Genomic DNA, 26,477 nt, shown 5'->3' on the forward strand with positions numbered 1-26,477 from the left:
TTATAGAAAATCATTTCACAAGGAACCTTCCTGTTAGTACCCCAATTCTCAGACCTTTGCCTTGATTATGGCATTAGATGCATTAACAATGTAGGTGGGTTAAGACCTCTTCTGTATTGGCAGAGACTTTGGGTAACTCCAGAGTTTATGCCTTTTGTATGACCTTAGAGGACTTGCTAGGGAAGCCCAGGGCCTGTAAGTGTGCATGGTTCCAGACAATGAAAGATTGGCTGGGTCAGAATTGGTTGAAGAATTTTTTGTTTTCCACTGCTGATGCTGGTTTGGTTTCTAGAATAGAGCTAAAAGGTGCCTATTGGTGTTATATTGACAACTTCACCTTGTGTTCTCTTATGGCAGGCTTTCTTACTGATTCCTTCCTAGAGCTTAAAGCGGATTATTACTCAGGAGCATATCTGAATGAGATTATACCTCCCCATGCTACGTCTTTAAATGTTAAATTCCGCTTGGAGATTTTGGTCATTATCATTACACAGATAAATGGAATTGTCACACGAGTTATAGCAACCTGCCTGTTCTGTCCACAGGTTTACTGAAACGGTTGAGCGTATCGTTGTTTTCTGCCCTAAGTACTAAGGTATTAGAAGGAAGTGAGATTTACCAGTTTGTCGTAATCTAGGATCTAGGAATCTAAAGACTGCATCTAGAATTCTAAGAAGTGATGTCAGTCAATTCATTGTGTTCCCTGTCTCTTGATTTTTAATACGTATGTGGAGGCTAAGACCGAACAATATTTCAAGTTACTGGTCTAAGTTTTATCCAAAACTGGTTCCTTATAACTGACTTTTTCAATGATACTGTTTTCAATTGTTATCAACTCTTTTTTTATGCAATGTTCTGTGTTTGAATGGCTTTATAGTTTTTATGAACAGAAGAATGTAAAGCACTATGTCAAGTTCAGTTGGACTGCTCTATGAAATTCCGTTTTTGTATCAATTTTTTTAATTGTTTTATTTTTTTATTATATATATTTATGTGTTGTGTTCTTAATCTGCTCTTTTATAGCAATTGTGCCAAAATAAAGATTCACACAAATTGAAATTGAGTATAAACCAGCACATCACCTGGACTACCGAGCAAAGGTCAGTGAACTTTATTATGATTTTAAGTATTTTGCTAAGTAGAAATCTGGTCCAGCTGACTTCAGAGTGTGCAGTCAGGGGGAGAGGGGTAGGGGTCAATTCAGAAACCAAAGGATGTGAACTCTAGATGTGCAGGTGTGATAGCAAAGCCATCCAATACTGGTTCAGTTAACAAGGCAGTGATGAATTTGGAATGATTTTTATATGAAATGAAGAGAAATTCAGTCTTTTCCAGGTTGTCATACCGGCAATTCAGGAAATACCAAAGCAAAATGAACATGGTAGTGATTAATTCATAATCTCACCCTTCCACATGGTCAAAGTATTAAAAAGAGCACAAACATTGGTCATAATGTTGACACATATCAAACTGAGGTTTTCAACTAGGCACAAGATATGACATTCTTTAAATAAACCAAACAAAAACTCTGCTTTTCTGCAAGTTTTAAGTCGGCCTTCCAGAACCAAATTCCTTAACATGTAGTTACGTATTATTGTAGTATGCAATTATAACAGATAAAACGAAAATAAAAGTTCAAGATAATGGAAGTAATATTTCAATCCAAGTATGGTGAGGTACTGCTTAAATTTCCAAACCAATGGTTCATCATCAATTAGGTTTTCTAGGTTATCGAAAGATGCTTTTGAATAAACTGCTAAACAGTCTTTTTTGTCAAATTCCAACACATTTTCCAAAAGGCATTTTCCCCTCTTCTGCAAAACTGCTTTCAGCATGATAGACTGCTTCCTCATCCTGTGGGTAAAAAGCAAGCATGAGTGCACTCAATGGGGCCTTGGCAATTGGTTACTGAAGCAGAACAATCCTTTTGATCTTCCTAGAGTCACAAACTTGACTGTTCTAATGTGATCACTTGATGGCAGTGGTCTCAACCATAGATCCGGTGGGGCCAGATCAATGACAGAATATTACATTATCCTCAAAACATGAATATCCCAACAATGAGCCTCAATTGAAACCTTTTACATAGTGTGGGGCCCACTTGGAAATCTGGCTTGGCTCAGGCTTCAAAAAGAAGAAATACACTGTTCCCCAAACAAAAAGAGGTAATGAAACCAAGTAACCAGGCAAGGGGGAGCAGCGTTTTAAAGGAAAAAAGGGGGGGGGAGTCCCCTTTCGGAACTGAAAACCCTCACACACCCAGCAAGCTAGATGTCATGCTTCATCATATGGGTTTTTGCTCCTCGTTAGACTGGCGCTGCAGTGTCTAACGGGCACCCATAAAGGGGCTCTTTCTCTGAGATCTTCTGTTCCTGCCAGTTGGTGCATATGGGTATGAGGGCTTCAGGGGATGTGTAGACGTGTGTGCAAAGATGTGGTGCTTTAAAAAAGGTTGGTAAATCCACGGCACATTTTATTGGTGTGGTTCACCACCTTAATAAAAACAGTGAGGCGAAAAACACTCTGGTGCAATGATCCAGCAGTGTTAGATCAACCTACAGGTCAACATGTTTCATGCTATAGAAGCAATCAGGACCAACAGTGGATAAGTGCTACACAGTGACGAAGGTGCTAATACTACCTTCTACTAGAAGTAGGGACACAGGCCAAGGGGTCCTGCTTAATCAGGGTGGGACCCTACTAAAAACCCAGGTGGGCTTCACCGGTCTTCTTTGGTGTGCTGGCACCACGAATGTTGGTACCTGTCCGTCGAACTGATCACACCTTAAACCTACCCGCACGTCAGGGTTAGGAAGAAGCCGGGGCTTCCCCAGACCTATGCGTGGCTGAGATGTAAGGCAACTCCGCAGAAATCGCTGCCAGAACCAATCTTCCAGGGACCCGATGATTTTGCTCGTCTTTATCTTTCAAGTAATTATGATTTATTCCCAAAAATTTTTTTTATAACAGTAGGGTTCAAAAGCCTGCGAATGCTTTTCCATCCTAACTCGTAGGAGTGCATCATCAGACGCTTACAATATTTGCAGTGAATATACGTGATTCTTTTGTGTAGTTTTAGCATGTAGTGTTTCTACCTGTCGTTTTTCTAGAGCATTCCTTTTTTTTTCTTTTTTCTGATGTATTTGTTTTCCCCTGATTTCCTGTATATTTGCTTTATTGTTATACTATACATCTTCAGAATTGTTCGGCACATCTGCCCTTTTACTACTGGCTGCGTTCCTCACGGTGGTCATTTCCCCCTTTTTTGTTAATTTGCCTGATCATTTATCATTGTATCTTGACACGTGGCATTTGTAAGCCTTTGCTCAGCTCCCTTATCTAATGTATATTTCTTTCTTTCTGGAAGATTGCGTTGTAGACTCACGGTGTTGTTCCTTAAATGTGTGAGCTGCTCAGTTCTTCTTGTTTCCGTTCAGTTTGTTTTCAGGCTCTTTAGTGACCTTACAGTAGCAGACGTTAAGTGGGTGAAAACAAAAAGCTAGACTGTCTTCCATAGGTTGATAGTATGCACATTTAAAATGCAGGGCAGACACGTTCAGCAGTCTTCCATCTGTCAGAACCCATGAAATATCCTGGTCGTATTGTATTGGGCTGTAATTGCAGATATATATTGTTGCTATACCACTCACTGAGAGGGCTCCAAAGACGTGCATTATCCAACGGGGATCGGATGCAAGAAAAGTAATCCTAAATATGGTGGCTAAAAGTCATGCTAAATATTTGTGAGTGATACAGGCTAGGTGTACTTCTACTTTTTCCTCTTTTATTATAGCCTTATAGCCCGCCGTAGAGGGCTATACCGGCTATTAAAGGCCCTCTCCAGCGTTAAAGGCCCCGAGCCGAAGGCGAGGGCCTTTAACAAGGGAGAGTGACTTTAATAGCGGTATAGCCCATCTACGAAGGGCTATAAGGCTATTAGAACATTCTGTCACTAGAGGACAGAATGTTCTAACAAAAAAAACAAAGCCTTTTGGGAGCGTGAGGGGATTGGAATCCCCTCAGGCTCCCTGAACCCTTTGTTCACAACCAGAGCTGTGAACAAAGAAACATTGGAATGTTGGAGCTCCAGGCTTATACCAGCCATTATAAGCCGGAGCACTCCATTGTTTTCAATGGAGCTCCCAACATTCCAATGTTCTAATTTACATTCGTCTAGGCCTTTGTCCATAAAAGATTATTTGCAATAAAATAGAAAGAAAAGGGTAAAGGAGCGAGAGAATGTTGATACACAAGTAAGATACAGGGCATACATAATGACATCAGAAAACATCATAAAAATTACCCCGTTCCACAATACAGTTAGAGGCTGCTAAATATCAAACTGACTTGCTGGGCTATAAGTGCAACTGTAAGATTATTAATCATTAGAGTCTGCATTACACTAGGGGTGGGCGGAATTGGAGTAAATGTGTAATTCTGCATTACTCTTGTAACGGAATAAATTCAGCAACTTCCCGGGCGGAAATAATCTTCAATGGTTTCAGTTTTTAACAGGACTAGAAGAGGGAGCAGTCCCTCTATATTTAAAAAAACTGCAGATAAAGTTTAATCTGCAGTGGTTTCTAAACATAGAGGGACTGTTCCCTCTCCCAGACCTGTTTAACTACAGTGCACTGCCTACCCCTCAGTGCCCTTACATACACGGGGTGGCGGGGGGGGCGAGGGGGTTGGTTTAAGGTAGGGGTAGGCACTGCAGTGCACTGCACTGCATATCCCCTGGTGCCCTTACATGCTTATGTAAGGGCACTGAGGGGTATAAACTGCAGTGCAATACAATGCATACCCCTCGGTGCCCTTACATAAGGTTGTAAGGGCATTATGTATGAACTGCACTGCATTGATGATGATGATAATGTAAAGGTATGACTAATAATAACCTACTTTTCATGATGCTCTAGTGAAGGACGACGTACTGGGTGTGATTTAATCGTAGGGCAAACATAAGTGACTGCGATACACTGTCATAAATCGCTCTCAATTGAACCATACATATGATTTTTCAGTGTTGCAACTGGTGTGTGGGACGCTAGAAAAGTTCAAAACAATAGATTCGTACAATAGAGATTCGTTCTGTGATGTCACTGGAGCTAAGCATCATGTACTCACCTGCATTCCTCTGAACAGTTCAACCCCATGTGCATGTAGCCGGTATTGTGTACCACAACTATACAGCATAGGAGCAGTGTGGTTGTCGGTTTCGTATGCCGCTGCATGACTGTAAAATTTAGACAAAAGGACACTTTTAGAATCAGAATTTCACACAGAGGACCAAACCATCTCTAATTCATGGGTAACGACAAAGTTAAGATAACCATGTATTTTATTTTCTGATCTCCTGCACACACAAATTAGTTCACACTTCACATTTTGTTCCCAGAACTTTGGTGCGAAATGTAGTGCTAGATTTTAATGGCCATCACAACGGGAGCAAATTCGTGATTTTTTTTAATTTACAGTATTGGTAGTGATATTTTGGTAATACAAATTTAGGACACATAGAAGGACTGTGCATTTCGCTGAATGCTGGGAGTTTCGTTTTGCAATGAATGCAATACATTACTTGTTATACTCTTTCAACAATTAATCCACATTTCAGTTAGATCTACGGGCTTGTTGTCAATGGGTCATCATATCACTACATATGCCTGTTGACTTTGTCAAGGTATCGCCACATTAATAGAACAGTAATCACAGTGAGGATTACACATTAAGACCCATGAAGTGAATAACCATATTTAAATGCATTCATTATTAAAATAAGCAATGAAATGTTTGTCTATAATTAATACTTTCCAATCATCAGGCCACATAATGCAGCAGCCATATGACCTATCACTAGGGGTCTCTACACTCCCATGTTGAAAAGCACCATGCCCCAGCTCTGAAAATGCTTAAAATCATCCTGAATATCTTCTGCGCCAGGAACACAATACTCCCAAAAACTTAGGGCAATTTTCTAAACTGCTTCTTGGGGTCTTCTGCTCCCAGTAGCCCTCCACAACACTTAGAAATGATGTAGTAGGTGCCTCTGCCTTTCCATTTGGCACCACAAGAAATAAATCATTCATTTACCAAGCTGTCATAGGCACGATGAGACGCTCCGCTAGGGAGCAATTAATGTTTCATGAGCGGCTTGCTCCGCTCTTCTATGTTGGTTTCTCTGGTACGGCCCTGTGCCTTGTTGAGGTTTTCTCTTTGTTCATTCTTTTATGGGGTGCCACAGTCACACCCGGGGGTACTCACAGCCTTTGTCCTCCAAATGGCAGCATGGTGAGCCCATTGATGGCTTCTCAGCAGACTCCCTGCTCACACGCGCACCATGAATGTAGCCCGTGGGAGACAACATTTGGTCGATCTTGGGCTCATTTTACTCCTGGAGGCAAGCTCTAGTCAGCAGGAGCATTTTCAACAGGTGACCTGGCCTTCAAGGGTACAGTTTGCAGTGAGTTGGTTTTACTGGCTTCCTGCACCAGTCTTCTCTTCTCCTGGTGCTCCTCTGCTGCTGGTGGGGGGATCTTGCACTGTCCCTCCATTACCGACCAGCAGTGCATCTTCCTCCCACACTTCAAAGCCCCAGAGGCTCATAGCTATCTTGCAGAGTACTTGAGGTGGCAGTGGAGTGCAGATCTTCCCTCAATTGGTCTTCAGGGGTCATAAGGGGTCCAGCACCAATGGCCATGGAGAGACTCATTTTTTCCTCGGGCAAGCTTTAGGCAAAGTCCTAAGTCTATTTTTGCAGGCATCAGGTGGCTTGACCTTCCAGCTGTGCTTGATTATGCTGTTATCACCTTCTAGGTCCAGGAGGCTCCCTGTCTCTCCCTTGAGGAGGGGTTTATACGTTTGGGCGGAAAGTTCTGAATGCTGCCACACCAGCCTTCCATTCATGCCCCAGTTTTCCAGCACATAATTCTAGGACAATTCTGTAAGACAAAACCATTCTTCCTCTGTGCAGTGCTCCTATTTTCACCAAAATGTGCGGCCATTGAAATGAGCAGCCCCTTTTCTATGGTTACTCTAAACCAGCTCTGGGGGCAGCTCCTCTCCCACTGGGTCTGGTGGCTGACTGGTTAGGTGGACAGAGGAAAGGGGTAACCCAGGTGTTAGCTACATCTGCCTGTGACAGAGTAGGCTTCTTTGAAGTTAATCAAATTACAGGGCACAGCCCCCAGTTACACCTCACTACAGGGGATCCATCAAGCCGCTAGGTGACATCTCAATACTTACAGAAAGGCCTCCAGAGGCTTTAGGCAGACAAACGTAACTTTTTTTAAAGTGCTACTTGCTTAATACATAGACCAAATTCAATTTTACCAATACATTGGATTCTGAATAACTATTAAAATGAGTCTTTGAATTATTTCTCTAACTGCTGCCAATCTGAATTTAGCATTTAATAAATGTGGTAACGCAGCTCAGTATTTTTCTATGGAAGTAGCCAACCTTGCTACAGTGTAAATCCCTTTTGGGGCTTTTTTACTGTAACGACATGCAGAATAGTGAACTTTTATTTGTTCTACTTTTAAACCGTGTACTTTGCTTATGGGTGATGGACGTTAAGGCCCGCTTATTGGTGAAATATCAATGTTTAAAATGAAGGTTTAGGCCTGTCAAATGCAGTTAATTTGACAGGTCGAATTTAAAACTGCCACAGGCAGGCTGCCTGCATGCAACTACTCAGCTGCGCACAATGATGCGTGCAATCACCACACGCATGTGCATACCTGTTCATGCATAATCAGCTGAGAGGCCCTTACCCTTACTGCACTGCAGCAGCCTTGTCTTAAAAGGCCAACACTGCCAGTAAACATGCTCAGTCCAATGACAGGAAAATAACATAAGTGAGACACAGGTAGTGAGACTCAACCACTGTAAAGATCGAAAAAACGGGTGATCAAAAGTAAAAAAAAAAACTGGACTAGATTGGCGGAACCCATTGGTAGCACCTCTTCTTCCAGGCCCCAGTCTCCTGAAAAGGGTTGGGATAGTTCCCAACACACTATGGATTAGGCATCGATCAGGCACAGGTGCAGCTAGGTTCAAATACTTTTATTGGTCACATGTACAACTCGGTTTAATGATTTTTTTTTTTACCATCTGGAAAAAAGACTCAATCATACATGTCAGACTTGCCTATGCATCTGCACATCAATAACACAGGGGAAACCCAATAAACCAAAAAGGCATCTGGAATAAAACACTAAATAAACAAATTATGCCTATGGTAATGTTTATCAATAATTATTAAATAGGACCGATACCATTAATTATCTATCCTCGGAGTTTATATACTCAATGAACTCAATCAATCTCGAATTATGATTTTACGTTCAATCATCATTCGAGATTGATTGAGTTCATTGAGTATATATCATTTGTTTATTTAGTATGCATCTGTGCATGGCAGTCTCTGGTTCCAGGTGCAGGCTAACATCTGTATTTAGCAACTAGTTATTCTTTTAACTGTTGTGGTGTGGCAATTGTGGGTGGGATTCTGCCATCACAGTGGCAGCTCCTCTCCTACGTGGGCCATGTTTGCAGCTTTACCTCGGGATGGTTTTGACTGGATGAGATCCAGGGAGGCAGATCTGTGCATCATCCCTCCTTTGAAGCAGCAGTGTATTTCCTGGCTGGTTGCAGATGAGAGTTCAGCTTTGGCATTTGGATCTCCAAGCCACGTTTTCTGCAATGGTGGATCCTCTGCAGTTGTGGCCTCCATGCTGATTAGGGTTCCCACAGTGGCAACGATGTGGCTTCACTCACTCCCATGTCAGCAACAGCAGCACCAATCGTTTGATTCCTTGATGGACCTTTAAAAGTCTTAAATTGGCTTTGAAATCAACCTATCAGAAAGTCCTGGGGGATCGCTTTACCCCTTTGACAAGCAGGTGTCTTGGCATTAATTAGAGTTTGGTGGATGGGGTACTCTGTCAAAAGGTGACAGATATCTTGTCCACGCATTTCAAGTGCCATAGGTTACAATGCACTCGTAATATGGTGGACGAGACATCCACCATGTTAGTAATGGAGTATACCATCCACCAAACTTTAAAAAAGGTCTTCTGTGCCATTTCTCCTCCCACAAGACTCTGCCATTGGGCTGGGGGCTCAAAAGGAAGGCAGAGGTAACAAATGCCTTTTTTTGGAGGTGGCAGCCTTATTGTCTTAATCAAGCCCTTTGATTTTGCAACATTACTTGAGGGAGATTTTTACTGAATTATGCCGTAAAACTAGCACCTTCACTATTGAGACAACAGTGGCACCTGAGCAATTAGAACTTTTATGTTTTTTTACTTTTTCCTGAATCTGCTGTTTTCTCCGTTACTACTTACAGTTTCCACCTGGCATCAAATCCCGAAATAGACAGTACTTATTGCATGTTCCTTGCACTAAAACAATTTGTGCACAATCAGTACCAAATGATGAGAGGACAAACAGAGTGCTACTACAAAGATTTACTCAAACTTGAGATTCGATATCTTAGCTTAGTGCGCACTTCACTATAAAACACCAAGGAAGAGTGTCTTGTCTCCTAAATCTGATGTAGCAGTTCCAATTTCAACACAAAAATCAGGTGTCTAGTTCTAAAACTTAAGACGAGAAAATTAGATAACCAGTACTGACATGCAGTCACAGGACTTTGTCTTGATCAAATGTTGACTAACCATTGGCAAATATAAAATCTCTCACCTTTGGCTGCCAGAAAAGACCTATTGGCTTTGCCAAGTTATTTTCATTGGCTACTCAACATCTGCCAAAAAAGAAAAAATAGTTTTTTGCCAATCATCAAAAACACTAAAGAAAAAAAGTGCAATGACGTTTAGGTGCAAATGTATCATGCATGCATGTGGTTGTATGATACATTTGCCAAACCTAACCTCCAATGGAACTCTGGTGTCGGGCGACGAGTACATACTTTTGGCCCTTGAGTCCATGGCGAGGGAGAACAATAAAGGAGAAAAGGGGCATCCCTATTTAGCCCCTCTCTGTGTAACAAATGGTGGCAAAGATCTCCTCTTTCCTGTAATGCTAGCAGTGTGCAATCTACAGCTACTTAGCACCCATTACGGGGATACCGATTTCCTAATTATGATTCTATCCAAATTGCAATTAAGAAATTAATATTCCCAATGCATGGACCTCACTGAGCATCATTTAGGGATTCTTTGTGGGTAGCAAATCGACCTAACTCATGATTATTAATGAAGTAGGTGCTCTTTAGATCACTCCTCCAGTCGCCACCCTGATTAGACCCACTCTCATCCCTCATCCTCCTGTGATTTCCCCATCACACTTCTCACCTCCCTTTATCTGGGTGGTCTGCAGAACATGTTTTATGGCCCAAAGGTGATCACTCGTCCTCTGTCCCCAGGCCGCATGCAACTCCCATAGGCACGTACCACCTCCCTTCACTGGAGAGCAAACTTTCTGATATTAGCCAAAATCTTCAACTAGTTAAAACCAATCTTCTGAATCTTTTTCAAACCACCTTGAAGCTTGAGAAGTTAATGACACTCAACCTGACCTCTTGAGCTAAAGGAACCCCACACCCAAAAATCTTAACTCTCCCCAACTCGGATGGCTGAACTTCTCTGGGCATGGTTCAATGTACTTTGGAAACTCTCTGAACTTCAACTGGAAAACGAAACCCCATCTCAATCCTATCTCCAGACCTCAGAGAGTTACCTCCACAAATCTGTTATCCGAAGCCAATCACTATCCAACCTTTTACCTCCAACACTTTCAGAGAACCTAGTCGAAATTTCTGAAACTTGAACAAACTCAACCTTTTTAATGTCCCCGTAACACACATTGTAGTTTCAGAAACCAACTATCACACCAGATCTATGCTTCTCAATTACAGATCGGCTGTAAAACATGCTGCAGACATTGTGGATCTCATCCGCATGCATGACCTTGACCTCCTGATATTAACTGAAATGTGGCTAAATGAGACCTCATCACCTATTTTGGACATTCTTGTCCCACCCAACTATGACATCATCACAATGAATAGATTGGGTAGAGCTGGGGTAGCTTAGCTTGCATTTATCACACCTACCTCATCCTGAAACACTCACAACTATGCAAATGACCTCCTGTGAATACCTAGGTATCGAAATATGGAGCAATGACAAGATTGTACCCAAACTCCATTCCATTTCCCACCCCCCTGGGAAACAATCTACCTTTCATTGAACAAATAATAGAGACCATCCCTTCCAACTCGGATAAGCACACCAACCTTCCCCGGGAACTTTACCATACACTAGAATGATTCTAATGACCCTTTAAAGAACTCCTTCAAGGTCTGCCTCACAGACCTCAACCTTACCCAGTTGTGTAATGGTCCTACCAATAATAAAGGGTCCACCCTTGATCTACTCATCTTGAAAGTCAATACCATTCTACTAGAATCCATATGCCACTGTGACTGGCCAGGTCACTACCTAAACTCCTTCCTCATCCTGGAGATGATGATGACTAGAAAGGGATAGCCGCTAAAACCCAAATGGTGGTCCAGAGACTTGAGAAATATTCATCTATCCACCTTAACCTCTACTAGCAACAACATCCTGCAACCTCCCACCAGCATGATAAATGTGAATGATCTCACTGTTTATTTCACACAATCCATGCCAAACATACTTGATACTTTTGCTATGAAGAAGCTAAAAAGAATTCAGATCTTACACTCTATGTTCTGTAGCCTCAATGAGGAAAGATGCAAATCAAGGCTTGCGGAGAGATCTTGTAGAAGCTCTCCCTCTATCACACACATCAAGCACCTAAGGTCAAAAAGAAGCTCCTACAACAAACTCATCTGAAACTCCAAAGCAGAATACTTGAGGGAGCAATTAGAAAAATGCCAAAATAGACCCAAAAAACGATTTGAAATCATCAAACAACAAGTAGCTCTAACCGTCACTCGGTAGACACCGGTCCCTTGCCAAGGGGCGATGAGTTCTCCACCTATTTCATTGAAAAGACAAAGAGGCTTGAATCTGATTTCCTTCACGCCTCACAACTTCTGTCATCTTAGGGCCAGCACATTCTCCTACCTGTTCAGCACCAGGCTAGAACCCCTCCTTCTTGCTATACTACTAAAACAGTGCTACTTGGGGGTCCTTCACAATCCCCGATTAAGGCGCTTTAATCACTATGTTAGCAACAATTAAACCCTCCCACCACTTCAATGATCTCCTGCCTGCCAAGCTTACCTAACAGCTTAGCTCTATCATACTCCCTCTTTGATCCAAGATTGTCCATTCCTCTCTCTCTCATGGCACATTTGCCGACTGCTTAGAGATGGGCCAGGTCACCCCTATTCTAAAGTAATCAAATGCTGAGTTATCTGACCTTAACAACTACACCGTATCACCAGCATTCCTACTCTAGCAAAGCTGTTAGAGAAATAGGTACACCTGCAACTTTGCAACCACATTGATCAATTCAAACTCCCTGATCCTCATCAATCAGTTTCAGAACAGGCACTGAAATGGCCCTTACACACATTGTTGATGATGCTCTGAGAATGCTAGACGAGAAAAAACCCTGTCAGCTTATACTACTTGATCTCTCCTCCGCTTTGATAGGGTCAAACATATTAGGATGAATGACATTCTTGAAAAGAGGATGGGACTATCAGATCCCATCTTAAAATGGTTGCCTCCTTCATTCAGAATAGAACACAAAGAATTAAGGTAGATCAAACACTATCAGACAGCTTACCAGTCACGATCGGAGTTCCCCAAGGATTTACGTTCTCTCCCACTTTATTCAACTTGTCCAACTTGGAACCTCTTATCGATCTTCTGAATCTGTCTAATATTCACTACTATTGTGCGCTGATGACACTCAATTGTACTCTGCCAAGAATGGTTGACCTGCAATCCCATTAATGCTTAACACCCTAAAAACTGAATTCCTCCTAATCACTTCTCACAATCACTATGCCCCTATCGAAGAATGGCCCAAGTAACTCACTGCACTCAACTCCATTCCACACATGATCATTTGCACTAGATCACTTGGTATAACGTTGGAGGAACACCTGAATATGCAAAACGATATCTGTGCCACCACAAGGGGATCCGACTACCAACTAAACATATTAACGAACATCAAACTATTCTTGCCCCCCAGATGACTTTCAGTTAGCAGTCCAATCCTTTGTTATATCCTGTTAGGATTTAGGCAGCGCTACCCTTGCTGGTCTACTCAAAGCAAAGCTAGCTCATCTAAGAGCAACTCTGAACTCTGCTGCTAGGCTCATCACAGGATCCAAAAGTTTCAACCATATGACACCTGACTTCATCCATCTAAAATTGCTCCCGTTTGAAGCCAGAATTCAGTTGAATGACACAGAAGACCCTTCACCACAACACATCTGTTTATCTGGCAAAAAATGTAACTATCCGGTGGTTGCCGCTCCTCAAGAAGCTCTAACTCCCTATTGCTGAAGCAACAGAAATAAAATAAAAAGACCAACTCCTTCTCTGGTCTAGCCCCTAAAATATGGAACACACTTCCGCCAGAAACCAGAACAAACCCTTCGTCTAATTCCTTCAAAAAAGAAGTAAAAAAGATTATGATAGATTCCTTCACTTGTCATCTTAGTCATTTAACCTGCTCTTTGACATTTGGACTCCTTGGGATCTTGGATCCACCAAGCCGTTATTGATATAATGTATCTGTATTTATAGCTGTATTTATATGTGGTTCTGTCCCTGCAAAGACCGGACTGCGCTTTGGACAGCACTCCGACACCCTGTAGGGTCATGTTTGTGCTATATAAAACTCTGCAAATAAAATAAAATAAAAACTAAATTAGGAATCACAGCCATCACATGGATGGTGGCCTGCTGACCACCATGTCTGTGACTGTTTTTTAATAAGAAGATTTTTTTTAAATGCAGCCCATTTTCCTTGTTTTTAAAAAGAAGAAAATGAACCCTTGAACTTTCATTTTTAAGAGTAGGGTATGGTACTTGAGACCACTGCCTGCTTTAAAAAAATATTATTTATATTCTCAAAGGTAAGGGGTCCATTGGGGACCCTTTCCCATGTGAGAATGGGTCAGTTTTTAACTGGTGGTAAAGTATCACTGTTTTGTGACCAGAAGTCACTTGCAAAATAATAATACATGCCATACTGATTCGGTATTTGGAAGGGACGACCTAAACATGCCCCTTCCGAATACTGAATCGCAAATGTTGAATGTGGGGCCAGATGTACAAACATTAGAAATACCGAGTTCCCAATCTGAATTGCAGTTAGGAAATAGGTATTCCTAATGTATGAGTTTCATTTAGGGATTCCTGTGCGAGTCACAAATGGACCTACCTAATGAATATAAATGAGGTAAGTCAAGTTTGCGGCCCATTAAGAATCACAGCCATCACAGGGAGAGTGGCCTGCTGAGGTCAGCAGACCACCATGTCTGTGATTGCTTTTAAAAAAAGCAATGTTTTTTTTTGTTTTTTTTAAACGCAGCCCTTTTTTCCATTAAGGAAAACGGGATTCATTTCAAAATGTTAAATGAAAAGTTTTATTTTAATTTTGTAAGAGTAGGCAGTGGTCCGCTGGGTTACCACTAACTCGGCGTTGGTGGCAAAATGTGAATGTTTCGCAACCCCATTTCGGTCGCAAAACATTCACACATACCATGAAGATCGCTATTAGGAAGGGTCAACCTAAACACGCCCCTTCCTAATATCAAATCGTAAACCCTTTTTCCGATTCGGTAATAGGTTACCGAATCTCAAAATAGGGTTTTGTACATCTAAAAATGTTTTTTTGGGTCTCAAACGGCCCGATTCTGAGAATCCGGTTGTTTGCGAGCTCAAAAAAGCTACGTACATCTGGCCCATGTGAGATACACTGGAGCACTTTTAGAGCATGCTTAAATTAAGAATTGGTCTTGCCACCATTTTGTAATACTGATTGCGTTGGAACGACACAATTTACTGCACAGGTTTGAGAAGTGTACATATGTGTCTGTGTGTGCGTTCGTGCACATGCGTGTGTGTGTCCACACAAAGGACAAAATCCCTGTTGTCCCTGCGCCTTAATGTCCATGGAGGTGTGCAGCCAGATTACAGAAATCACACTAGGATAGTCATTCTTTAGATTAGAACACAAATCCTGTAAACATCTGTTACCCTTACCCAGCATGTGACAAAATGTTACATTATGGCGGTTGGTTGTATGGATAAGTAAATCTCCAAAATGTATCTGTGTTCAGTAAATAAATTAAGGATTCGTCTGTTCTAGATTGTCGAGATTCTTTCCTTCCCCGCTACTGAACATGAAGGTAGATAAAAAAAAACCCGATGAGTCGGATCGCAAACATTTATAAAAGTTTAAACCATAGCGTGGCTGTGTCTATCACGCCAAAGCGTTCTGTTATACGAGGCAGACCTGTGCCATATCTCTGGAATGAGCAAAATGCCTCAAGTGTCACATTAAGTGCAGCCATTTTTTGTCAACACTTCATGACTCAGACATTATCAAGTTGTCGAGGGAAAGTGATGACATTTACAAGAAAAAAACGGCCATTCATTTAAAGCTAACCATTACAAATGAGCACCCAAACTCCGCTTAACCCGGCGACCTTCTCAGTTCAGAGTCATGGGGAATTCCCTCCGGAGACATGTTGTGCCAACATTGTAAGAAGACATTCTTGCGATCACGTAAAAAATAAGGTCAAAGAGTTTTGAAAGAATTTCAACGTCTTATATTAGGGATCATGTCGAAATGAAACGTTACATTTAGTGCTAGACTTGACTGGACACTAAACGACAAATGAATCCCGGTTGTGTTTTCACAAAAGGCAACACATATGCAAAGAGGATTAACTGAAATACCTTTTATCAAAAATCTATCTAGATTTTGCTTCTATGTGTGCCTCACGTATCATACCCTAATTATTGGTAAATTCTGTCTAAAGGGGTTAATTCTGGTCATGATTTTTTCACGTTCGTGATTATGGGCCACGTTAATTGCTAAATGGTCTTTTCTGAGTGAATTATCGTTTGTTTGTCAGAGACGAGTTTTGAAGGAATTATTTACTCGCAAAGTCATTCACTCAAAAATTAAGAGGTTGATGTTCGATTTTCAATTATTACACGACTCATCGAAGGTATACTACGCATTTGGAATGCATTCAATCTTCATAACATGTCTTTATACACTTTCAAAAAACGAAATTGATAAGAGCTAAATCTATTAACTTTTGTAGGCATAAACAATGTATTAAACTCGTGGTAAAACCAAAGCAAACGTTTTCAAGTATCTGTGCACTCACTCACTAGCAATGTCGTAGCTACGCTTGAAGTGGCACAAGCGGTATCTACTCTTTCAGTGGCTTAGATATTGGTTAGGACGTGATTTTCTTTATTCTACAGCTATTTGTGAAGCCCCAGCGCATCATGAAACCAATGGCATCTGTGCCGAGGATCTTCTGCATGGTAAATACGAAGGAGATTGATACAGCTGTTTAACATGTTTGGGACTGGAGCAGAACGAAACGTGAAGCATCTCAATATCAAGAAACATGATTTTAGTCAACTGTCAAGCAGAAAAAGCTAGACTTTATTGTGGACACACTGTAGCAAGTAAACATCCAAGGGTAGGGACCTGGCCCAGCAGTTCGGTCTCTACTGTTACTAAGGGTGCAGGAACAAGGTTGATTTGCATATGACTGGTTCTGGTCTGAGGTGGCACTGTGGCCCCCCAAAAAGATGGACTGAGTTGCCACCCAGGTAATCATCAGTGGCTGAGATTAATTCAACCATTCTGCCCAGCGCTGCGCTGCTTTTACTTATCTTCATTCTTCACAAAGGTTTGGCATGGTTCTGTAAGGGTATCATACTACTGTAATGTGTATTCTCTTCAATTCTGTGCGAGAACCTTTACAATCACAACTCTGTCTACATTTTATAGTTAGTCGTCACTTTATCTTTTATGGCTGAAGCTACATTTTAATTGCTTTCTACTCCAGGAAATCTAATAAATATTATTTGAACTGGAAACAAATAATACTAAAAAAGTGGGAGGAATGCCTCCAGGCGATGCTCCTGTACTGATATAATATACATAATTTAATCTGTTTAAAATTTCATATGATGAAAGGTCTAAGTATGTACATGAAAACATGACTGGGGTTAACTGACCAAAAGAAACCATTAGGGCAAGTGAAGCCTGGGCCAGCAAAGCTCTGCATTAGAGTAGCTGTCGTGATGCAGATCTGCACATACTGGCGCCTAACTTTTTCAATGAAGATTTCGGCCTTAGCCTTACGCTCAAGACATACAATAATGATTATAATGTTATAATAAGAATTGTGATAAAACATGCAACTTAAAAAAAAAATCATATGTGAGGTTATCTGCTTCCGCCCGCTGCACTCCACCGAGAAGGTAGTTGTGTCGGTGATGGACCAACTAAGGGAGGGCATCGATACTGGCCGACCACAGGCCCTGGTCCTGTTAGATCTGTCCGCCGCGTTCGACACGGTGGACCACAACATCTTGTTGACCCGTGTCGAAGCGGCGGGCATTGGGGGCACGGCCTCTGCCTGGCTCCGTTCCTTCTTGACGGACAGGGAGCAGGCTGTCCATCTTGCCAACTTCACTGCCCCACTCAGGAGGGTGACATGCGGAGTCCCCCAAGGCTCTTCCCTGTCCCCCTTGTTATTTAATTTATACATTTCACCCCTCATTTTTTCTTTACAGCAGATGGAGGTCTCGGTGTTTAATTACGCCGACGACCTCCAACTTATTTTTAACCTCTCCTCCTCCCCTTCTTCGGTTTCCAACTTCCAGAAGGTTATGCTTTTTATCCAAGGGTGGATGAACTGCAACCACCTCAAATTAAACCCGCACAAGACCGAATTGGTCCTGACGGGGGGTGGTTGCCGTCCCTGGTCCCCTTCCTTCTGGCCCCCTTCCCTTGGCCCTCCCCTCCTTCCAGTCCCCAAAGTCAAAACCCTAGGTATCTTCATCAATCCCCTGCTCACTCTCCATGCGCAGACCAGCTCAGTTGTGTCTGCTTGCTTTTTCTCCCTCCGGATCATCCGAAGGGTTTCCCGCTTCTTTTCTGCCGCTGCACTCAAACTCATTCTCATGGCCATGGTGCTTTCGCGCCTTGACTACGGGAATGTTATCTACAACGGTGCGCCGGCTTACCTGATCCGTCGGCTTCAACTGATTCAAAATCAGGCGGCTCGCCTGATTTATTGGCTCCCCAGGTTCAACCACACGACCCCCTTGCTGCAGTCTCTCCATTGGCTTCCAGTGAGGGAGAGGGCCCTCTTTAAGCTGGGCTGCATCACCTATCAGGCTAGAGCAGGGACCGCCCCCGCCTTCCTGTGTGAAGCCATCTCCCCTTACCTCCCTTCCAGAGAACTTCGTTCCACCCACCTGGCCCTCTTGTCAGTCCCACGCTTCAGGAAACAGAAGTCCGGGGGGGCTAGATTTGCAGTGCTGGCTCCATCCTTCTGGAACTCACTCCCGTTTGCTCTTAGGACGTCATCTTCCTATCTGGAATTTCGCAAGCAACTGAAGACCTTCTTGTTCTCCAGATCTGTAGCAGCCTAGCCCCCTTCTCCGCCTCCACTGATCCATTGCTATCTAGCGCCATGAAACCGTTCTGGTATAAGAGCGCTCTACAAATATTTTAAAATTCAAATTCAAATTCAAATCTGCACTGTATTCTGAGCTGCACTATGCAGCACCCGCGTGGCCTCACAGTACTAGAACATCTGGGTTCTGCTTAGTGGTTCCGATTGAGCTGTGGAGGGAGTCTCAGGTTGGACCAGTCGAGGAGCAGCAGGTCAGGTTGGAGGGATATTGGCACAGCTGTGCTTGACACGAGAGGCCATGGCAACAGCTTACAAGATCATTCCATACATATTAAAATTTGTAAATATGAAATCAATGTTTTTTCCAACTAGACTGGTGTGAATTATTTCCAGACTGGGTATAAAACAGAAAAACGATTAATATCTAAGAAGCGCTAACATTTTAAGCTACATGTTGCAAATGTTCTCTTAGAGAACAGAGGAGTAAATGGTCTCTAATAGTAAAACACTTAGCCAAGGGAGTAGCCAGAAAATTATAATATCTCCCACTTGAAACATACCTTAGAAGGTTGTACCACATCTTTTGTCTAGCTGGAATTAGAACATGTCTCTCTTTAGCTCTACTACGGATGAGTATTGCAGGTTGAAAGGGAATTCTTATAGGTTCTTCTGTTCCTGGATTACTGGTTTACAGATGTTTTGTACTGAGTTTATAAGATTCTGTTATGAATTACCCTAATAAATGGCAGATGACACCTGTGAATTAGGCCATATGATGTCTCCTGTCCTACTAATTTAGAGGAAAGAAGTGCACACTATCTCAGCGCTAGCTACAAAGGATTCAATCACTAAATTCAGTTTCAAAGGAAAGCTTCATTACAATCATATCTACTAGTGTGCCTTCTACAGGACTTGGTTTACCACAAGCATGTTTTAACTCCTTCTGGATAGCTTGAATGCGCCAGTACCAGCTGCAAAGTTGTACCCTTTTAGTACCATATTCTCAGAAATGTATACTATTAAGGTAGCTCCGAGGCTTAGATTGGTGTAGAGATTTTTGAATAGTTTACAGATTATGCGTCTGAATCCCCAGAGGGTTACTCGCCGTTCTGCCCTTCTAAGATTGGCAAAATCAGTACATTTACACATGGTAATGCCAATAGGACTGAAAATGTAACATACCCTCTTCCCTCACTCCAATTACCAACAATAGAAACAAGCATTTATAATGCAATGGTCGCGTCTTTGTTAAAGTTAGAGCTATTGGCACTGCTCATGACATTATTTTTGTTTTTAAAACATATAAAAAATGGCATTGTCATTTACAATGCCAATAGCTTAATCTCTGGCAAATGCGAGACCTATTGCATTTGCAACCACACACACACACATACAGAGCGGGGAACAGCACTGGGAGATTTAGAGCGGCACAGCAGGCACCAAAGCTAAAAACCACAGTAATAAGTCTCAAAAAGCAGCGACCTCAGAGGGGTGGTGTGGATGGGTATAGACTGTTGTAGGAGGGCTGAGATGGTGTGGAGAACGGCACGGGGAGATTAAGAGCGACACAGCGGGTGCCAAAGCTGAATAAGCACTAACATGAACAAGCAGCAACCTTGCAGGGATGGTGGGGAGGCATGCACTGTTGTGGGCGTGGTCAGTGGTGTGGGGAACGGCATTGGGAGATTAAGAAATTAAGTGATGCTCCTAGCTTAAAAAAAAGAGGCCACAGAAGTTTCATGGCAGGAACATGAGCCAAGCCAGGGAAACCAAGAAAAGAGTGTCCCTATGATTTGAGAGTCTGGAAAAAAAGAGGGAACTTGGCCATCAGTTTGCTTGCCTGTGCAACCTAATTGGAAACAGGTTGGTGGAAAGAACAGACCCGATAACTGCTAATACTCTATGACTGGAGTATTTATTTGGACTACCCTGGTGTAGAGTTATAAATATGTTATGGATAAATGGGGATTTGGCATTTTGAATTTTGGGTGGGGGGGCTATTTAAAAAGAGTGCTTTGGGCCCAGTGAGTAGAATAGTACTGTAGTCCGAATGGAATCTTTGCTGGATGGAAGTGGACAGTGTGGCGAATGTTGATTTGTGGACACAGGAGAAATGTGTGGTTGATGAGCAGCCAAAATAAGTGGAGTATTTTGACCATATAATATGGATGGGGCATGTTTAGAGTGAAGAAAGGGAGTAAGTGAAGGCAGTGATCTCAGCATGTGTTGAAAAAGTCAGTGTACATGAAGCTCCGCAACATATGTAAATTTGGAAAATTGTACATTTCGGGGGATGATGATCCACTATGGACCAAAAGCAAGATGGTGTAGTCTGATGGTACCAATCCTGAGGACGATTGTTTGTTTTTTGGTTTGCACTTGTTTATAGGTGATAGAATAAGGACCATAAAGTGTGGAGGTAGGATGTAGAGTCCCAAGCATAACCTATTGATATCCTGCTTCAGCATTCAGAACAAAATGTACCTAAGCACATCAAACAAAGCCGGCAGCGGCGGAAGGTGTGCAGTGCTCAAACGAAGATTGAAGGCTATCCTGCATGCCTTTCCTCTGGCATGGATCCCATCGATACCATCAAACACATGCAGCGACCCTCTGACATTAGCAAATCCGTAACCATGTCTCTTCATTCATAATTATTGTCAGAAAGCAAACCTAAACTTGTTTACTGTTACACATAGAGATCCATTTTGTGATGTAGAGAATCTTGATTATAGTATTCTGGTAACAAAAAGTCCCTGCAGCTGTCTCATTCACCATCATATCTAAAGCACACATAGTCTAATACATGTGACTGCTTGGTGTGCTGTTTTCAGCTTGAGCTATAACTCCATTCCTCTTTTTTGTTCTCTATTTCAATTGGTTTTTCTCTTCCTTGCCTTCATTCTTCCTTTCGTTTATTTATCCCTCTCCTTGCTTTTTCTCTCTGTCTCCTTCCTCTCATCCTTTTTCTCCCTCTACTTGCTTTTGATTTCTACCTCACCTTCGTCGTACAATGTTTATTTCTGTATTTCATCCTTTGTTTTAAAAGTGACTAGTTTCTTAAAGCAGTCTATTCATGCATTCATTTTTGTCATTACTGTCTGATTTACAGTGTGATGGTCACTGTCGAGATATGTTTCCTTATAGATTACAATGAAGTTTACATGTGCCTCGCGGAATATATCATTGCTAATGATCCGTCGTGCCCTATCAGGACGAGCAGTGTAAGATGTAGCTCTCGCCTCGCTACAGAAAAAGTCGGCGACCCCTGACCTAGGGACCCAGAGCGTGAACAGTAATTCAATCAACTATGAAAACGAAAGAAGGACTACACGGCAGTGAGCTCGAAACCACCCGGACTAAAAGACAAATGCCACGTCCATCCCCGAATGAAACATTTTCTATTCGCGTAAAGAAGAATTTTGCTGGATTCAGTCTGAAAAAAGGCACATAATTTTCATTCAGAAACTAACTGTTTTGTATTTTTCATATGAGCCGTACCAATAATCGAATACATCTATGAATACTAATTGTTTCTTCTTCCACAAATAGTCAATGATTTAAAGTGTCCTTTCTGTAGTTTAAATATCCGAATTGTCTTTTATTAGTAAAGTTTAGGCAGAAGATGGGAAATGCATTAATGTTCTACAATGGCCGTCTTTTTCTCCTGAATGAGGCTAGTGGTCTAGCTGTAGTTCACTTTTTTTCCCCCTCATTGGCCCGTCTGTATTTGTTTAACCAATTTGTGGTAGAAACTGTTCAACGACTACGGAAACCTCTCTGTGCCAAGATGCTTCCACCTGACCCTTTTGCGGTTGAACAAGCTCAGCTGCTTGATAAAGTCAGCGCTGCCAGCATGGAAACGGGAGACAGCAGGCGGAAGTGCAAGGGGATAATTCAAGCAGTCGCAGCCACCGCAGAACTCCGTGGGACACCGCGATAACTGAAGGCCCCTTGCAGCATGGAACCCTCCACGGACAAGGTGAGCGCGCACAGGGACCACGGGGGCAAGAAGATTGCGCGAGTGAAGACGAACTGTTTGGCGGGGGGAGAGAGACTGACACTGACAGCTGATTTCTCTGTGAACTTTAGAGGCTGATTAATGGTGGCGTATCTAATTTTTAGAATGGCACTAAATCGCAAGCACGCTGTCACCTGAAAAATGTTTCAAACATAGCAACTGATAATTGTGTTCTGGAATGAAGACATGAAGTAATTCTATGGTAACCATTTTGAGTAGTAGTTTACTTCAAATCTGTTAGCCGGAGGTGGCGGGTCCTTTGGGGGTAGGCTAGGGTGGTCGTATAAAGCATCTTAACATATCGCCACTATTTTCAAAAGGGAGTGAAAGCCGAGATTTCAGGAATACAAGATACGTCCTTTTCGGATTGGGGGCGTGTTTTGGACGGATGACGTAACGGATAGAAAGGACAGCAAAAAACACGCCCCTCAATCCGAAACGGACGGGGCTTAGAGTGACAGGCAAAGCTCTTCTCCAAAGGCTTGCCGCCGTTTAGGAAGCCAGCCAATGGAGAAGAGCTGGCTCGTTTACCTCCCTACTCTAGAAACATAAAATCTCAGAAGCGAGAATGCGCAAGCGCAGCCTATGCAGGCCGAGACCTAAAAAGTGTCTTCTCATCCAACATGCTAGAGGCACTTTTTGAAAACAAAAAATAGTTTTAAAAAAAGTTCCATTTGCAGACCCCAGTGCTGAAGAGTATTGTTTCTGACTTAACCAATTAAAGTTTTCATTAAACAACTGTTATATTTAGTTTGTTACATCTATGATTATAACACCTTCTTCAGCTTCATCCCAATTATTTTCAGGGAGAAACTTTTTTGGCTGTGTAATTCCCTAATGGGGCCACTTTTATTTTTGTGCCTGGGTCAATTTTCTGTCCCAGTCCAAACCTGTATTCAAGCTATTATGAGTTTCCCTTTAATTTCAACGTAACTCCTTCCACATAGTGAAATGTAGCAATGTGAGTCTCATTCATGAAAATATACTGAGTTTTTTGCATTTCCAGCACTTTTCTATTTGACAGAAGAGGTTGAATGGAACTTTGTGTATTATGTAGAGTGTAGCTGCAAAGCAGCATCTGACAACTTCCAGAGAGATGTTCCCTTATATATACAAGTGTGATATGTCCAAGGCAAATGGAGAATTCCACATGGGTCCTCTAGAGACCCACAACTGGGGCTGCAATCATAGCATGAGTACCCCACTCTGAGGAACTTGCCCTATCCAAAGTCAGCCCACGCCTTATCCTGTCCACCTGTCAGCCTCAGGCAAAATAATCTGGCTCAACTTCAGAGATGCCTGCAAGCAATGAAGAGTGTAAGTGCAATAAAGGATTGCGCCCATTGAGTGTAAGGAGATATCTTTCACACATTCACATAGTGACAACATAGTTCATTCTGTAAGTGAGCACAGAGTAATTTGCTACCCTGGTGCAGATTAATACAGTGTCCAACTGTGCAGCTAACATGGGTGTGTTACTGTAACATGACTCAAGGGAATGGCTTAATATGAGCTGTTGGTATCTGGTGTTCGGCACTGGCATTTAATTGTCAACACCAGCACTTATGACAGCTGCAACATGGTGGCACTGTTTGTGCTATATAGAATACCTGCCACCCAAGCCATTCTTATGATTTTGGGGGGCCTCAATCAGTCTGAATTGTCACAGTTGCACACATGTACTGTCATTGGCAGTGCTGGCACGGGCAGTGGGTGGCGCAAGCTCAAGCTGCAGTGCCCTCCTGATGAGGGTCATTGCACTTATATTTTTACAATTTAAGCACTGCTCATGGATGTCTTGTGCAAGGCAATTTCTTGAGCACCCACCACATTTTGCCTTGAGGCAATCTGATCACGATAAAAAATCAGGACAAATGCACCCTGTAGGACTTGTATTCTTTAAATACAAAGTAACCTGGACATCTACAATTAAAGAACATGTTTTTCTCTGTACTACTTTTCATTTTGAGATTGATGTGTGAGGGAGCTGTGTAAATACTGTCTGAATGTTAAACATTGAACGCAGGGCTTTAAGCCCTTCAAAAATCCAAGCAAGTAAGGTGAACATTAGCTTCATGTGAGAATCATTTATACTTTAAAAAAAATCCTAGGAATCCTATATTTCAAAATATATGAATTATTCCAAGCAAATCTTTATCGGGAACATTGATCAAACCTGCTGTGAGAGTCACATACAAAAGGATAATTTGGTCACATTTTGTACAGTTCAGCACTGTTAGTGTACTTTTGTTTATTGCATTCAGGACACTTATTTGCGCTAGCGTTTGAGAGGGTGGGCATATTCAAGTCTTGATTAAACTCTACAATAATAAGTCTTTAAATATACATTGAAAGTTTAAAAAAATTGTAATAATACATATATATTTGAGTTTTATATATGAATAAATGGCCAATATATTCGCTAAATACAAAAAAACACAAATCTACTAGATTTGACATTTGTATTTGGTCTCAAATACTAGTAGCCTGGGAAATTTCCTGTAATTTGCTTGCCTGGATGTACTGTTACTGTAGGTTCTATTGATTCTGTGAGCAGGCTATAATGGGGATTACATATTTTTGGCAAATAACATGTGAGGATTGTTGTTTTTGTGCCAGTTTCTGCATGTTTTCCCCAAGTGACAGAGATTTCACCTGTTTTCAACACAAATTTCAATGGGCCTGGTCACTCCTGTTTATCCGGCCAATTGTAATCCAGGACTTTGTAGTGAGTTTAACATAAAAACTGTAATGTGACCTAGTTAACTCCTTCATCGCATGAATTAACTCTCCCTATAAGACAAACTGGCACATGCATCAACAATGCTATTTGCGATTCCTTATTAGCGAAAAATAAGGATTCGCTAATAAGGAATAGCAAAAGGCTATGCATGTAGAAATCGCTTAGAAAATAGTGATTTCTAAACATTCATTAAGGAATACCTCCCCATTCATTCCTATGGGCCTAGAGGCCCATAGGAATGAATGGTAAGACATTCTCAATTTGCGATTCTCAATTAGAGAGTCGCAAATTAAGAATGCAATTTCAAGGGTGCAAAAGGACACCCTGTTGCACCCCTGAAATCTGCATATGAGTACATCTTGCACACACACATGCCCTAAGGGCATGTGTGTGTGTAAAATACCACCCACTTTAATGCAAGAAGAGGGCACACATAAAAATTACATCTGCATGACTTGTCTGGTGTTGTTAATCAAACGTTCACTTTTCACTATTAATCAACAGTTCTCAGCAGAAGTTAAAAACTTGCCAGTTTTAATCAAATAAACTCCCTGCCTTTTGTGGCCACCCTTGGACAGGCATTTAATCAACAAGGTAACAATGTTTGTAATCTAATACTCCCAAACCTAACAGAGAAGATCTGGAAAATACTACATATATTAATCAGAATTACCACTTGCTTGCAGTGGACTCTGCAGGGGTGTATGGTGTTGACTCTATTAGTATAGATGATTATTAGCCTTTGTGATTGAACCAGTGTTAGGATGAAAATAGTCCCCTGTTTGGCTCTGCAGCACCTGTTACTCAGCCCTGAGTTTCCATCGGTAATCTCTGTTTTTGCCTCTGCACACACAACAATCATGGGTGTGCACAGAGGGAACCCAGTGACACGGAGTGAGACCCAGAACTTGACTCTGTGGTCTGGAGGGTCATACAAGAGCATCCTCATATTCTGAGCAGTAGCCGCCCGTTGCGGGAGTGCTGTGGGGCAGTGGGGTGGGGAGGGGCAGGATGGGGAGTAGTAAACTCCGGTCACGGCCGACTGGAGTTGCGGAAACAAATAAATAAATCAAACGAATTTCGGTGCACGCGCTGAAACGCCAAATGCG

General features: G+C 42.1%; 1 protein-coding gene across 6 annotated transcripts in view; it reads right to left on the reverse strand.

The window, feature by feature from the left end:
* The window catches only part of WT1 (WT1 transcription factor), a 293,498-nt gene that overhangs the window by 35,846 nt on the left and 231,175 nt on the right, over positions 1-26,477 (reverse strand). For all 6 annotated transcript variants that reach the window (XM_078680844.1, XM_078680845.1, XM_078680843.1 and 3 more), the window contains one exon: positions 5,128-5,236. In XM_078680844.1, the coding sequence (XP_078536970.1) occupies positions 5,128-5,236 (109 nt within the window). The remainder of the gene's footprint in view (positions 1-5,127; positions 5,237-26,477) is intronic.

Source organism: Lissotriton helveticus, chromosome 3_1 (genome assembly GCF_964261635.1).
Source record: "Lissotriton helveticus chromosome 3_1, aLisHel1.1, whole genome shotgun sequence".
Lineage (NCBI taxonomy): Eukaryota > Metazoa > Chordata > Amphibia > Caudata > Salamandridae > Lissotriton > Lissotriton helveticus.